This window comes from Sinocyclocheilus grahami, unplaced genomic scaffold, assembly GCF_001515645.1.
Source record: "Sinocyclocheilus grahami isolate Dianchi unplaced genomic scaffold, SAMN03320097.WGS_v1.1 scaffold139.1, whole genome shotgun sequence".
Lineage (NCBI taxonomy): Eukaryota > Metazoa > Chordata > Actinopteri > Cypriniformes > Cyprinidae > Sinocyclocheilus > Sinocyclocheilus grahami.
Window position 1 is genome coordinate 345,993 of NW_015505318.1, and position 17,361 is coordinate 363,353.

Sequence of the window (17,361 nt, forward strand, 5' to 3'; positions counted from 1 at the left end):
TTACTGTTAAATAAGTTTTCATTGAAAAATTAAGATGCAAATTATATTTTCTGAAAGGTATGATGTCCCTTTCCTAAACAGGGTTGTTTGTTTGCTTTCAAATTATAAATACATAAAATATTTTATGTAAACCATGTGTTTTTAAAGAAACTCATACAATTCGCACATGTATTTTTTCTTATTTGGATAAAACTGATAATTGGATGCAGTTTTTTTGTTGCATGTTATTGCCCCCACACCTAGCTATTGAACACACTGGATTATATAGATATTAATTAATTATTATTTAAAATATTATTGTAAAATATCAAGATGACAGGGTGGACCAGCACATGACGGGGTGGACACATAATGCAAAACACACAAAGCATGACAAAATATGACAATCATTTATTCAACTTCGAAAAAAAATAATATAGTAATAATAAATAATATAATTACATCCTCAATCACACTGAGGCAAATTAGTTATTTACGTACAGTGATATTGACCCATATATATATAAAAAATATTAGCTGGTCTTCCAGCCTGGTCATAGCTGGTTTGCAGGATGGTTTTAGAGGGGTTTTGACCACTTTTTTTAATTATTTTTTTTTTAGCTGGCCATCTTGACTATCTTAGCCAGGCTGGGAGGCCAACTATAACCAGCTACTTTCAACTTAAAACAACTAAGACCAGCCAACCATCTTAGTCTAGTTTTAGCGTTCTCAGCATGGTTAATATAGTATTAATATAATAATAATAACTATTAATAATGCATTCGACAGTTTCATTGCACGAATTTCTGGAATACTTATCTCAGATAGGTCAGTTGCAGCAGCTTATGTGGGTTCAAATATGTTGTATGCTTAAAAAATAAGTAGACATGTTACTTTGTAGCTAAATATGCTAATTATTTATCCAATATTAATAAATATTATGTATTAATGATTATTAACAATAGCGTAAGTAGTGCTTTAATATTGTTTTTACAGTGTTCGCTTTGTTTCTAGAAGTAGCCTATTTCAGGTCCAACTGTCCTATTCATTCATTCATTCATTTATCTCAAATAGCCTACACTATTCGTTTATATATGCACGAGCACCACATGGCCATAATAATATTGAGATTTTAAAATAAAAGCACCCCCATCCACATCGAGAATGACAACACATACAGTAAATACTCTCATAAGAAGGAAAATGTCCCAGGAATCGTTAGTAATCAATAGTGTGCAGCACACGGGGATATATTGAGTCCACTTTGCTCTCGGGCTGCACGCCTCGCTGGCTCGTAACGTGAGACACGGGGGAAACAACAGGGAAATATTTCATCCACACCGACTCCTCTTAAACAAATATTTGAGCTATGCGCTGATGTTTTTCATCCCCAGCAGACGGACCGCTGTAACGATACATTCTCCGCGATTAATTTAATGACGCTTTAATCATGTAACATCAGACTGCCCAGTGTGGCCCATGGCACACGCACACCACGGGAGAAGTTTGCCCACAATTTCTGTCGCACGGATGGCTATGTGGATTGTACCTGCTCATAGTGCTCCCTTTGTGCCGCGGTGCATGCTGGGTGCCGTGCAGCACCTGTTCACGGAGCGACACGGAGAGTGAATGCTCGCAGCGCCAGACCCGCTCAGGTCGGGTTTCTCCGGGATCGCACTACGGTCTGCGGGCTGATTTCTCTGCCCGAGGTATTGTTCTGTATCGCTGCATCGGAGCCATACGAGAGCGGGCCATGAGGACTTTTCCCAAAAACAGAAGCTGCGAAGTTTACAGCGTCTCTGGTTTGGGAGCCTGCGCCCCCGCCGGCGCACCTGCACAGGTAAGAGACCCTCTATCAGCACCGCAGGCACAGACACAGCGACTAGAGCGAATTCAACACTGTCATGATGCTTCTGGGCACTTTTGGCGTCTTATTTTCATTACAATTGATTACAATGGATTTATTCTTACTTATAAAATACGATTGTGTGAGGGAAACATTGTTCAAACGTATGTATGTAGCCTATATCTGTTCTAACTTTGATATATTATTCCCGTTTTAAAGTACATTCATTTGTAGCTGATAAATACGGGAAAATGTTATTTAGTATGATTAAAATAAAATGAAAAAAAAATGTAATTTTCTTTACCACCCCATTTTACCCATTTTAAGGACACATTTTATCTTAAAGCAAATAGAAATACATTTAGAAATACACAAATCATATCTAATTGTAAGTTAGTCACTCACAGTTGGTGCAAATGCAGGTCTATATTCTGTGCAAATCTTTGTGGGTGCAATACAAGTACAAGTTTATTAGTTGTTGTTTTTTAACAAGCTTGCATGGATGTTACATATACAAAAGAACATAGTGACTCGGATTATATATGAAATTATACTTTTTCAAAATTGCCTTCACATGGTGGTCATATGCATCTATGGTTCCATGAAGAACATTTAACCATTTCTATTGACCCTTTCCATTCTTCAAAAGGTTCTTTATAGTGGAAGTTTCTTTAGATTTTTACAATGTTCTTTACACTAAGAAAAAAACGGTTCACACTAAGAAAAAAGCTATTCACTGAAAAGTTCTATGGGGAACCAAAAATGGTTCTTCAATGGAATCACTGTGAAAACCCCTTTTGGGAGTCTTTATTTTTAAGAGTTTCCAGTTTCTAATTGGTTAAACTGACGTGTTACATCTCACTTCGTGTTACAACACTCCTCACTCTCTCCCATGCAAATTTACAAAAGGTATTTTAAGCTCATTTCAGCTGTGTTAATTAATTGAAATCTTTTATTTTGACCACCGGGTTGCCTGTGTCTAAACGTTAGTCTTGATAGTCTCATGAATGTGCTTGTCAAAGATGGAGTGCTGACACCGCTGAGAGGGGCCGTGGGAAAGCAGACCCTCAAATTACACTTTGTGCCACTCCACAGGGGAATCCCACCAGGATATCCTAGTTCCGCGACCCCTTCCTCCTAATGAAAAGATGTTTAGAATGATGCGGCAGGAAGCCAATCAAATACGACACATAGGGTGTTGTAGGGTGACAGAAAGGTTGCGATAGTGATCATGACTAAGAGTAGTAGGCCTATATGCTGTCTCAACAAGTGATGTTAAGGCAAAGTTTCTTGACTTGTGTTTAGGAGGACTTTGTGACGAAACCCACCCAGAGGTCAAGTCCATCTAGCATCAAGAGCCCGGCGGGCAAGAGAGCGAATTGCAGGGCATGGAGTAAGTGGGCACTGAGAGCCTCCCCCCTCCTCCCTCTCTCGGCTGCCATTGCACTGACTCTCCATTTCCTTGCATGTAAGTTAAGACCCTGTGCTGTAGAGGAATGCTGAGATTATGATCTGGTATGTTCCAGTATAGCTAGTCAAGCCTCTCATCCTTGGCCGTCCAAGGAGATTCTTCAAGGGGAGCTTGAAAATGTTCCTGTTTCGTTTGATAGGCTACGCATATACACTGCTAGATATGTTTTTAAATACATGTGATATATTTGATCCCCAAAAATACAGTGAAAACAATAATATTGGTATTAGTACAAATTAAATTAACTGTTTTTTACTGAAATATATTTTAAAATGTAATTTATTCCTGTGATGGCAATGCTGAATTTTTAGCAGCCATTCTCCAGTCTTTACTTTAGTGTCACATGATCCTTCAGAAATCATTCTAATATGCTGATTTTGGTGATTTCTTATTACCGTTATCAATGTTGAAAACAGTTGTGCTGCTTAATAGTTTTTGTTGAAACGGTGAATAATTTTTTTTATGATTCTTTGACAAGCAGAAAGTTAAAAAGAACAGCATTTATTTGAAATTTATTTTTGTAACATTATAAATGTCTTGTCACTTCTGATCAATTTAATGCATTTAATGCACCCTTTCTGAAAAACAATATTAATATTAATTCTAAAAAAGACTTTACTGACCCCCAAAATATTTGTAGTGTATGTATTATTTTTAGGGCTGTCAAACGATTTACTCACGATTAATCCAAAACAAAAATTTTTACATAATATATTTGTGTTTACTGTGTATATTTCTGTATATATAAATACACACACATGCATGTTATGCATGTATATATTTAAAAAAAATTTGTATATATTTTCTATGTTGTAATTATATATATATATATAAATATATATATGCATTTTTTAAATATATATACATGTATGTGTGTGTATTTATAAATGCATAATAAATATACACAGTACACACACATATATTATGTAAACACAAACTTTTATTTTGGACATGATAAGTCATGATTAATTGCGTGACAGCCTATTTTAGTGTTTCACAACTTTTTTTGTGAAATATTTTGCTTGAAAGTATCTGTGTGCTTCTGTCTTTAAAATAAACGGCACCTGATTTTATATTTTATTATATAATCCAACAGTACAGATAATTTTCATCAACATTTAAACATTTTAAAGCATTTTAAAATGTTTTGTGTTATCTCTGAATGTATCATCTCTTCATATAAGTGTTCCTGTTCCTGCAGCCTCTCCATCGCTCTCAGTGTTCTACCTTGGAGGAAGCATCGAGTTCTCCAACCTCAGCTTCTCTCCAGACCTGGCAGACCCATCGTCTACACAGTTCCGTCTCCAGTCTCAGGCGCTAAGCCATTATGTAAGCATAAACATACATAACAGTCTCTCTGTGCCGCCTTCGGCAACAAAGCCGGTTTCTCCGTGATCTCTCCGGAATGCGGCCGCTCTCCAGAGAGCACTCAAGGAACGATGCTCGGCCCTGGCACTTTCAAACGCAAAGTCCGCCAGAGCTGCAGGTCCAGTGGTGCGCTCGTCCCTCATTGTCACCCTTTTAAATGTAAAGCAGGCTCTGCTGAGTCTTCGGCTGCTCTGTGGCCCTCTTAAATGTAAAGCCAACTGTAACCGGAGCCCGGCTTGGTGTGAGGCGGTGCGGTGAGACCGGCTCCCAGAGGACGGCGGCTTTTCAGGGCCGAGGACAAGAACGGTGTTTGTGAGAGGGACAGGGCCCAGGTAGGCTGAGTGAGAGGAAGAGCAGTCCTTCAATAAAAACATTGTCTGTGGCCTTCCTCACACACAATCAGATGCTCTGTACCTCTTTGCTGAGAGGCTGCAGCCAGCAGAGAAAAGAAAGGTAGACCAGGGGACAGAGTAGGCCAGGAGAGAGAGAGAAAGTAAGGATTTAGGGCACCGAAAGAGAGCACAGGAAAGTCTGGGCCAAAAAAGCCAGCATCATGGGAATGGTTGGCATTTGTGTCTGCATTAGACGCGAGATTAATAGAGGCCGATGAGGAAGCCGGCCAAGTGTGGCTTCTCATCCGGCGCGATGCTCTAATTAGCCTAAACGTAACCTGTGTCGAAGCTGTAATCCCGTTTAATATCGAGCGAATGCGATTGTGAGAACTGACGGCCTGCAAGTGTGCACTCTTGCTCATAAAACTAGTTCTAAACCAGCCGCCCGCCCCTTCCATCCAGAGCTTCGTGATGACATTGAGTCCCGGACAATGGCACTTTTGTTGCCCAAAGCTCTTGTTGCTCAAAGCCAATCGCACAAGAACAGTGCTTTTGTGCCAAGGCTGCAGGTCTCGCCTGGACCACTGATGTCTCACCTTCTTCAATGATGTCACGCCTTCCGTAGCTCTGATGTCACTGAGACGTCTCAAAATACTGTTTATACCAGGCGGAAACTTCATGACCTTGGTAGATGTTATCAGTGGTTTGTTTACAGCTTTCAGAAATAGTTTGAGAATGGAAAAAGGGTCCCACTTTATATTAGGTGGCCTTAACTATGATGTACTTACATTTTAATAAATCATTTGATGCAATGCACTTATTGTGTACATACATGCTTTTACATTGTAATTATATTTTCAAAAATACCTGCATGTAATTACATCTGTAATTAATTTCTGTAATTACATGTATAGTTACACTGTTGACCCATCCCTTACACTTTAACCCACCCTTAAACCTACCCATACCACCAAACCTGTCCCTAACCTTACTCGTATCCCACCTCAATAGCAGCAAAAGTGTTTTTCAATATAATATGTGACCCTGGAGCACAAAACCAGTCTTAAGTGGCTGGGGTATATTTTTAGCAATTGCCAAAAAAACATTGTATGGGTCAAAATTATCGATTTTTCTTTTATGCCAAAAATCATTAGGATATTAAGTAAAGATCATGTTCCATGAAGATATTTTGTAAATTTCCTATCGTAAATATATCAAAACTTAATTTTTGATTAGTAATATGCATTGCTAAGAACTTCATTTGGACAACTTTAAAGGCTTTTCTCAATATTTAGATTTTTTTGCACCCTCAGATTCCAGATCTTCAAATAGTTGTATCTTGGCCAAATATTGTCCTATCATAACAAACCACACATCAATGGAAAGCTTATTTATTCAGCTTTCGGATGATGTATAAATATCAATTTCGAGAAATTGACCCATATGTGACCCTGACCCAGGTTTTGTGGTCCAGGGTCACATATGAACACAGTAAGTACATTGTACTTATTTTTTGATGTAAGTACATAGCAGTTAAGGCCACCTAATATAAAGTGGGACCGGAAAAAGAATAGCGGCTGATGTTTGTCATGGTAATTTTTTTATCATCTCTTTACTTCCTTTCGGTTGATGTGCCGTGGATCTAAGTTCTCAGAGTTGTATGATTCTTCACCATGGAGCACGTATTACCAGCACTCAGGAATTATTGCATTTAGGTGAGTCTGTACATGAACACAAATATCATAGTATGTTTATAATCTACATCAAAATGAGCCTTTTTTATCCATTGCATTTATGTGCAAGCACACAAAATGGTTTCTGATTGGCTAAAAAGTGCCTACATCTCAATTTTTTATTTCTTTATTGCTGTTTTGCACTGACAGTTGTGATTTATCAGGACATCTGTTCTGTTGCAGTCATATTAGTCAGCTAGTAAGGACATTTTAAACTGTGACACCACTTTGAACATTGACCACAATAGTCAAGTGTTATTTTAGTAGTATTTATGGTTACACTTTATTTTAAGGTGTCCTTGTTACAGTGTAGTTATATATTTAAGTAGTGAATAATATTGATTAACTACATGTACTTACTATATGGTTAGAGTTAGGTTTAGGGTTTGGCTTAGGGTTACTTGCATGTAATTATGCATAATTAATTGTTATTATAATAGTAAGGACATGTAACGTGTAATAAGGACACCTTAAAATAAAGTGTTACCCTATTTATATACTATTATAGTATGCATTAATGTTTTAAATTAGCGTTTAGTAGTTGCCAAAGCAACATTTCAATTTTACATCTAATGTGTATATTTTGTTTCATATCAGATTTATTTCAACTAACAGAAACTACTTTTATTATTTTAGTAGTAGTTTTAGTTACCAACAGCACTGAAATTGTCTTGCGTATGTTCAGCACTTTGTCTTATAGTCATAGCTGTTGTTCAAGTAGTACAAGTAGTAAATGTAATGTGTAGTTTTAGTTACCAACAACACTGAAATTGTCTTGCAGTATGTTCAGCACTTTGTCTTATAGTCATAGCTGTTGTTCAAGTAGTACAAGTAGTAAATGTAATGTGTTTTACTTTTCTTAACAGCCAGTCCTGCTCTAGTGTGGTCACTCGAGGTTGTCTGCTGTACTCAGTGCGCTGGTTTCTCTGTAGTCTGTCAGTGATGGCACAGAATACCAATAGCCTTTATTCTCTGATCTTGTGCCATTCAATGCTATATGAAATGTACAGAATGCTAAATGTGTTTTTTCTTGTAGCTTTGAATGAAGGTTAGGATGACCTGATCAGGCATTATTCCACCTGATCCTGTTTAAAAGTGCACCTAATAAGCTTTCATGTACAAAAATTGGGATCAGTAAGATTTTGTTTTTAAATAAATGAATACATTTATTAATGTTACAAAAGTTTCAAATGTGACACTGAAGCCTGGAGTAATGGCTGCTGAAAATTCAGCTTTGCATCACAAGAATAAATTAGGCTACATTTTAAAATATATTATATAAACAGTTATTACTAATATTACTGTTATTAATATTATTGTTTTACTGTATTTTTGCATCTAAATGTAAATAAATGCCTCTTTGGTGAGCATAAGAGACTTCTTTGAAAAACATTTAAAAACACCCCAAACCTTTGAATAGTAGTGTTGGTGTGATGCCTCATTGCAACTGCACAAACTTAGTAGTTATTTCCACAGCATCATTATTTGTGGGTTTCTATGTCATGCATTTGGCACCTGTTAATATATGCATTCCCCCACTTGATTTAAATTCAAAGCCTATAAAGCCATCTTGTTAAAAGTCATGTGTCCTGATGACAGTGAAGGAGTGGAAGGTCTTTGTGTGTACTACTGGAGTAAATTCTCTGCTCCTCCCGCTATTGCTGAGGAACTCCGGAGAGTGAACCCATCCCGGTTGCAACGGCGTCTACCTGGAACCAACAAGGTCCTTTTTAGCAGAAACGAGGAACGCTACTACATGGAGAGGGACGAGGACACACTGCGTCTGCTGAGTTAAGAGCATTTCATCCCTCTGTCTTTGTCTTTTGCAAAGTAATGAAAACATTTTAACGTATGTTCCTGTGTCTGCAGGTTTGAATGCAGATAACGGTGGTGATGCCGAGGATGAAGACGATGAAGATTCTGATGACAAAGCGGAAAAAATAAAGAACCCAAACTCTTTACAGAGTGGCAAGTGGCAGTTGGGGCTGCAGGGTACAACCATAATACACTGTAAAGCCTGTTGAGTTTACTCACATGATTTATGAACACTGACTCATTTGAGTTGCCAAACGTTGGTTAAACTAAGCTCTTCTGTATCCTCCATGATACATCGTGCCATGAGTGAAGAAAAACACAAGTAAACCATGCATAGGTAAGGCAATTCAAATGCAACCATGTCCCATTAATCCTCTGAGTAAACTCTGCATGCAAGTCCTTCCACCAGGCAGGTTTTACAGTGTACTATCACTATCATACTATGATTCTGTCATGAAAATTCCTCTACAATCATTATTTTGGTTGTATTCTTGATTTATTTACTCATTTTGATCATGTCTTACTCTCATCTGCCTAACAGCCATGTCTTTTGACCTGTACGCTAAGTATGGAAACAATCGCACACTCAGTCTTGTCAGTCCGAAGAAGCCGTATTACCAGTGGAGACTTCGGGTGCCGTCCGGTCACGTCGTGCGACTTGTCATTCTCACACTTCAAGGGGCGACACCAGGAAGCTGCTCTGCCAACAAGCTGTCTGCTTATGATTTCCTACTGCCGCTTCAGAACAAGATCATCGCCAGGTAAGTGGGACAGCACTTAGAGAAAATCCGTTTTTGTCTATTTGCATCTTTCTACGTGTCGGTGTTACTGATTTAATTTAGTGCTGTCAAACGATTAATCGCGATTAATCGCATCCAAAATAAAAGTTTTTGTTTACATAATATATGAGTGTGTACTGTGTATATTTATTATGTATATATAAATACAAACACATACATGTATATATTTAAGAAAAATATGTTATGTTTATATATTAAATATATTTATAGATAATATAAAATATAATAATATAAGTATATACATGTATAACATGTAAATATTTTCAAAATATATACTAAATGTTTGTGTATTTATATATACATAATAAACAAACACAGTGCACATACATATATTTTGTAAACAAAAACTTTAGTTTTTAATCGTGATTAATCGTTTGACAGCACTAATTTAATTACAATGCTTGGAGAGTTAGTTCACCCAAAAATGAAAAATTCTGTCATTTACTGGCAAAGCAAACCCATTTGTGATCTTGGATCACAAAGAAACATATTTTGTAGAATCTCCATACTTTTTTAATGATAGAAACAGAAACTGTCAAGTTCTAAACATGGCAAAAAAGCACCCTAAAAGTGGTCCTTTTATTATTTTATTTTATTTTATTTTAATAGTTTTCTATTTTAATATATAAAAATTTAATTTATTTAGGACATTATTGAGGACAAAGCTGATTTGTTTTAGTGTCACATTACGCTTCAGAAATCACTTTATTATGTTGATGTGATGTGCAAGAAACATTTCTTATGATTATCAAAGTTTAAAACAGTTGATCTGCTTAATATTTTTGTGGAAACCATGATACATTTTTTTTTTAAAGTTTTAAAGAACAGCATTTATTTGAAATAGAAATTGTTTGTAACAATATAAAATTCTTTAAGATTATTTTTAACCGATTTAATGCATCCTTGCTAAATAAAAGTATTAATTTCTTGAAAAAAAATCCTACTGACCTCAAACTTTTGATGGAACGGCATTGTATATTTCAAGTCTTCTGAATTCATATGTTTGTTTGTTGTGAGGAATGGACAGAATTTTGCTGAACTCAAATATAATTTAAATTCAAATATGCCGCATCATGACGTTGCACACCAGGTTTGATGTCAGTGGCCAGACATGTGAGCATGATATATTGCGTGATTTAAATCAAATACCATCACAAATGCAATTTGAGCATACAAATAATATAAACTTGTGTTTATATAAACTCTTTACTCAGTGCATGAATGCCGGTTTTTTTTTTTGTACTGTCATTGTCAGAGTAAAGTTGGCTAAACGTCAAACGACATCTCTCTTCTTCCCAGATGGTGTGGTCTGCCAATATCAGGAACATCCCCTGTAATGAAACTGACATCTTCTGGAAATGTTATGCTTGTCACATTTTCTTTCAGTCGTCAGAGGCAAGGAGCCTTCTTCAAAGCTTATTTCCAAGCTATACCCAAAACCGGTGTGTGAATTAGCAGTCAGCATGAGATGCTAGAATTTTAGTTATTATTCTGTTCAGGAATCAGAAATTCTTTGGTTCTGTGTCACTGTTTCTGTAGAGTGTGGTGGTTTCCTCACTGCGTGGAACGGCACGGTGACGTCCCCTTACTACCCCGCCTACTACCCTCCAAATGTGGACTGTAACTGGAAAATCAGGGTGAGCTAAGGCTAAAGGCTTTCCCAGGTATCACATGAGCCTCTTCCCCAGTGCCCTGTGAACCCCATTCAGAGGCGTGGGATGCTCCCTCTTTGAGACGAGGAGCACAGGGTGGCTGCTGCTTTGTGTAAGAGTGCGTCCGATGAGAGTCTGGTTTCTCTTTTAGGCTCCGTTGCCGGGATACCTTCTCTCCGTGACCATTGTGATGCTAGACATTCAGGATTCTCCGGCCTCAAGCACCTGCGAAAAAGATTGGCTGGAAATAGGCGGCGTAAAGTGAGTGTCATGTTATTCATATGTTCATGACTAGAAAACAGCTGAGTTAAACTTCCCTATACGAGCTGTGGCTCTACATGCACTAGGTTTATAATATGTCCTTTGAGAATCATGTCAGATGTTTTTGCTGAACTGCTGGCATATTTTATTTGTGCATGTGTAAGTTTTTCTTATGCTTCCACAGACTCTGTAATCCAATTGGGGACAGCAGCAGAAAGAGGATCTACTCTTCTCCCGTCCTGCTGCACTTTCACTCGGATGAGTCTTTGACCCATAAAGGTTTTTATCTGATCTACAGGGCCTTCTCTCCTGAAAGCGGTGAGTCCTTTATGTGGTTTCAATTTTTTCCCCCTTTTTTTGTAAAGTAACTTGATTTGGGGTTTCATTTTTGTTTTGTGTCTTGAATGTGGGATATTTGTCTCTGTTACTACTATGTGATCAGGGCCAAAGGTAAATAATTTAGTAGTTAAAACTACTGGATTTGTTAGACAAACTGTTATTTAATATAAAATTAGACTGTCTCAAAAGGGTTCTTGATTCAAGTACATTAAATGTGTGTAACACCTTTAAAATTGTGGTTAAATAAAATTAAAAAAAGAATAAAATCATTCAAGGATGTCATAATTTTCACAATCTAATAAATTGATTAACTGCAGTGGCTTATTTTTAATTATTATCTATTTTAATTACAAAATGATAATAATTATGTCACACATTTTGTGTGCAACCCTGTTAGAGCATGTTTTTCAATGTCACAAAAATAAATAAGTAAATAAATAAATGCATTATAAAATTCTTATAATTCCTTCAAATTGTGACATAAGAAGTAACATAATTTGGACTGTTTCTACCATGTAGTAGGAAAACGAATAAATAATCTCATTTCATTTTTACACACATTTTAGTGCACTGCATTAAAGCTTAACCCTGTTACCCAAGTTACTGGGGTAAGAATGACAAAAATGATTTCTGAAGGTTAAATTACTCTTAAACTAACCATTTGTTGGAAATGACTTGCATTTTGTACGGAGATAGAGGCCCAATTTTTTTCCTATTCCTTACACACTTGTGAGCTAATTGAATCAAAACACAAATGTACACTTCATTAATCATGCTTTTTCTCCCATATAAGCATGTCCGAGGCAGTTCCGCTGTGGAGATGGCAAGTGTGATTTGGACTGTTTCTACCACGTAGTAGGAAAACAAATAAATAATCTCATTTCATTTTTACACACATTTTAGTGCACTGCATTAAAGCTTAACCCTGTTACCCAAGTTACTGGGGTAAGAATGACAAAAATGATTTCTGAAGGTTAAATTACTCTTAAACTAACCATTTGTTGGAAAATAAAAATAGAAAATGACTTGCATTTTGTACGGAGATAGAGGCCCAATTTTTTTCCTATTCCTTACACACTTATGAGCTAATTGAATCAAAACACAAATGTACACTTCATTAATCATGCTTTTTCTCCCATATAAGCATGTCCGAGGCAGTTCCGCTGTGGAGATGGCAAGTGTATTCCTCTGAGGAAAGTGTGTGATGGAGAAAAAGACTGTTCTGATGGACGAGATGAGGCCAAATGCAGTAAGTGCATGAGTTAGATTTTCCATACATTCTTTTCAGCCAAGCATAGTTGTCTTATTTAACCCTGTTCTACTTTGCCATTAGACACATGTAAACCAGGAGAAGTTTATTGTGTGGGTCAGTGCAGACCACACAGCCAGTGTAACACCGCATGTGGTGACAGCAGTGAAGAGAATAACTGTGGTAAGAGTGTCTTTTTTTTATCCTTAAGAAGATTTAATACTTCAGCATTCACAATTTCTCTCTTCCTGCATTCACTGATACTCAGAGATGTCTATTTTCATTGCTACAGACGTGTGGAGAGAGTTTGTGGTAAGACCTGACTATGTTTCAATGTGTTTGTGTGTGTGCATGTATTCACCTACAGTATATGTGCGGTCACATTAAAGAAAATTGACGTGCAAAAACAAGTATAAAGCACTCACACATAAGTCACTTTCAAATTAAGCAGCTTTCTGTTGCTCAGTGAGGCAAAGTTGCTTGACTAACTTGAACATGAGCGAAATCTGCGTGGGGAACTTTTAACTCAAAACTCCCATTTGCGGATTCCTTTTGAAATTACTATTTTGCTTGCGAAATTTCACCAAGCAACGGTAATTGTGACCAACAACTTATACGTTTATCATTTCTTTTTGGGTTCAATTTGCCCACTTTTTAGGAGGTAAATGCTACCATATGTGCCCAAACAAAATCTGCCTCCCCAAAGCCTCAGTGTGTGATGGGATTGTGGACTGCAAAGACCGCAGTGATGAACTCAACTGCACAAGAGCATGTGAGTAAAACCCACTTTACCTACAATTCTGCTCTATTTTGTCATCATTCCTTGCTTACTGGACCAAAAATGCATTTGGACAATCAAGCCACATGGATTTCAGTACGAACACATTCATAACAAACGAAAATGGCACAATCAGAAAGAAATCTGTGTGAAATCATTTTTATGATCATATGTCCTCTAGTTCTTTAATTTACCGGTAATCAGTGATGCTGAATATTCTGTCTCTCTGATCACTGCAGTTTCTAAAGGATGCTCTCCTTCCTCCTTCAAATGTGCCAGTGGAAAGTGCTTGAGTAAGATCAATCCGGAGTGTGACGGCATTAAAGACTGCAAAGATGGTTCAGATGAGTTGCGCTGTAGTGAGCATTCTCATAGAATTACATATTCACATCAAATGTATTATTATAGGCAAGATTCTTTGCTTGCGTAACAAATCCTACAAATGCCATGCTGTGCATGTAGGTTGTGGCACGAGGCCCAGGAAGAGGGCAAAGATTGTGGGTGGAACGGATGCCCAGGCAGGCTCATGGCCATGGCAGGTCAGCCTTCAGATGGAGCGCTATGGTCATGTGTGCGGGGCATCTCTGGTGGCCAGCCGCTGGCTTGTCTCTGCAGCTCACTGCTTTCAGGACTCAGATGCAATCAAGTGAGGTTTTATTCAGGCACATGCACTACTGTTCAAAAGTTTGGGGTCAGTATTCATTTTTGGATACTTAATAGGATACTTTGGATACAGGCTATTTAAGTGACTAGGACTCCGAAATATGTGACACTCCATGTATAAGGTGTTTGTTTATGTTTTGGCAGGTATTCTGATGCGCGATCATGGAGGGCCTATATGGGCATGCGAGTAATGAACTCGGTCAGCAACGCAGCGGCCACCAGACAAATCCGTCGCATCATCTTGCATTCGCAATACGACCAATTCACCTCCGACTATGACATCGCCCTTCTAGAACTAAGCGCCCCTGTCTTTTTCAATGAGTTGGTACAGCCCGTCTGCGTTCCTGCCTCCTCTCACGCCTTCACCTCCGGAACCAGCTGCTTTGTCACTGGATGGGGGGTTCTGTCAGAAGAAGGTATGGCACATTGTAGAAACTCATTCAGAACAAACAATTACTTCTTGTTGAGCTGAAGCAAGACAACGTTAGCAACACTGTATTGAAACACATGATTCATACGATGACTAAAGGTGAGAAAAACGCATTCTAAAGAAATCATCTTTGACCACACCCACTGAAAAATCCCCCAGGATCCCCATCGAAATGGCAAAGTCATTAGATATGCTTCACATTTCCATGGTTCACAGAAGCGGAAGTCATCATAGTTGGGTAAACAGAAACTACAAGAAATATATTTATATATATTTTTTGTTTTCATTTCCCCAATAGCAAAAGAAGAATCTATGATAGCATTTCTATAACCTTGCAAAAGAGGAACAAATATATTGTGAGAGAAATATGTCAAATTTGCCATCACTCCCTCAGCCGTTCTATTGGAAACACTAATGCAGCAGGGTTAACTGGTTTTATTAAATTTAATGCCATGGTTATATAACACAAAGATAGTGTTATAGATGTACTTTAAATAAAAGAAAAAGAAAAGAAAATATACATTTTTTTGTAAATATCAAATTAAAATGTGTCATTTTTTGCTAGATTTATGATACGAATTTCATTGGTACTTATATTTGCTATGAAGATCTTATTTCAAAATGATTTTAAAACGCATGCCTGACTAATAAGAAATTAATTTATTTTTATATTTGAAATATTTTTATGTCCGTAAATTTTAACGAGCAGAAGGGTTTTAGAAATAAGTCGAATGAAACAAGTAAAATCTGTTGCAAACACCATTTCATGTCATTAAATGCATTGTTTCAATCTAAAAACTTCTGATTTCAGGTGAATTGGCCACATTGTTGCAAGAGGCCACCGTTAACATCATCAGTCACAACACTTGTAATAAAATGTATGACGATGCGGTCACTCCCAGAATGCTTTGCGCCGGAAACATTCAGGGAGGAGTGGATGCTTGTCAGGTTAGTGCGTACTTTTGTGTTCACTGCTTGTCAATGTTCACCGTTCATATATTCACATCTGTGTTCGCGCAGGGAGACTCTGGGGGACCTTTAGTGTGTCTGGAACGTGGCCGGAGGTGGTTTCTAGCAGGCATTGTGAGCTGGGGTGAGGGCTGTGCCCGACAGAACCGGCCTGGAGTTTACACACGTGTCATAAAGTTCACAGACTGGATTCACCAGCAGACGAAAGGCCAGGTGTGACTAACACACGCACACATATATTTACACCAGAGAACGGGTGATTGGCCCACACTCAGTTGCATGTGATCGAGGTGCACCGGCCCAGCTCTCATGGTGCCCAGACACACAGCAAACATCAACACCTCTGCATCGGAAGCAATTTCCCATCAGTTTGAAACCTCTACCCACGGTTTGCCAGCAGCTCCACTCCCATCTTTATGCCCCAAACTCATAAGAACCACCTACAAACCAACTGTATTCTATAAAGCCTGGACAGTGGACTACTAGTGTCGAGATTGAGGAGATTATTTGCAGTGGAAAGAGTTATCTTGGTAAGATTTGTGTTATTTGCATACAGTGGCTAAATATTAGTTTTCATTCATTTATTCATGTTAATGGAATCATTTTGATTTTTTTTCATTGTTTAAGAATGATATAAACATGGTCCTTTTCAAATATGTCCAACTGTGAAACTGATTGCATGTCAGAAATGATGACCAACATGAATTTTAGTCATTATTGTTACTGTTTTGTATGTTTTTGTAGGGTTTTTGTTATCACAAAGATTATTGGCTTCTCCCTTATTGGGAGAGAGCAGCGGCAGCCCCTAAGACTCTCTCTACTGGTCGTGATTTGACATTACATCTTACTCAGTACTTCTTTAGTTATGCACACATTAGGATCTGTATACCTGAAAAACCAGATGTAAATGTCAAAACTGAGCAAATGTTGATACTTTATATTAGATATATGAAAATAGAATTATATTAAAAAGAGGTGCTACATTACTTCCACTCTGTGATCTGTTTTTATTTTGCATGTTTCAATGAAGTGTAAGTTTGTTTCTTACTGGTTTCTTTCTTATTTAATGTGAATATAATCATGGTTAATGCATATAATATATTTTTAGAGTTATGAAAAGACAAACGAGTCAGTTGTTTCTCCTAGACAGCAATAAGATTAAATGTTCAAATTGATTTTTTCTCTCTCTCTCTTTCATTAGCTTTTTCTTTTGAGAAGAATATTGAATTAATCTCACTTGCCCCTGAGATTTTCAAGTGATCTTGACAAAGTCTCAAACTGGGCTCACATTTTTTATTTGAATTCAAATGAGAGATTCCAGTATGATCTCAAATATTTCTCATCAAATCTTCCAAGACCAACTATCTGAGCTTAATTGACTTTTTTGTATGACAACATTTGTGTCCATTTTTATTTCACCTGAGGAATTTTAGGAGAAACATCTGAGACAAAGTTGATACTTAAAAGAAATAAAATGGAGGATATAACGGAAAGAGTGGTATCTTAGAGCAAATGTCCTTGGTGTTATTTTATATTAATTACTCTTCTGTTCGTTTGTATTAACTTCATATATTATGCATTGTTAATGTGCAAGCAGCATAACCAACATTTCGTTGATCTTCACTAGTATCTTTTTCCTCACTCCTAGTCTCTCTGAAAGTTGTTTACCCTCATGG

The 17,361-nt window shown here is 37.3% G+C and overlaps 1 protein-coding gene across 2 annotated transcripts; it reads left to right on the top strand.

The window, feature by feature from the left end:
• The first annotated feature begins 1,582 nt into the window (after positions 1-1,582).
• LOC107591209 (suppressor of tumorigenicity 14 protein-like) lies at positions 1,583-16,657 on the top strand. 2 transcript variants are annotated; one of them, XM_016280291.1, is made up of 20 exons: positions 1,583-1,819; positions 3,131-3,293; positions 4,498-4,625; positions 6,644-6,711; positions 8,329-8,519; positions 8,599-8,721; positions 9,086-9,305; positions 10,644-10,786; positions 10,884-10,981; positions 11,148-11,257; positions 11,442-11,575; positions 12,741-12,845; positions 12,930-13,028; positions 13,504-13,617; positions 13,863-13,982; positions 14,086-14,269; positions 14,431-14,702; positions 15,528-15,664; positions 15,737-16,215; positions 16,430-16,657. In XM_016280291.1, exons 1-19 carry the CDS (start codon positions 1,733-1,735, stop codon positions 15,902-15,904), a joined length of 2,664 nt encoding a protein of 887 aa, XP_016135777.1. In that variant the 5' UTR covers positions 1,583-1,732; the 3' UTR covers positions 15,905-16,215; positions 16,430-16,657. The 2 variants fall into 2 exon arrangements, with proteins under 2 accessions (XP_016135777.1, XP_016135778.1); XM_016280292.1 differs by lacking the exons at positions 1,583-1,819; positions 3,131-3,293 and having other exon boundaries at positions 4,566-4,625; positions 8,334-8,519.
• The last annotated feature ends 704 nt before the right edge of the window (positions 16,658-17,361 follow it).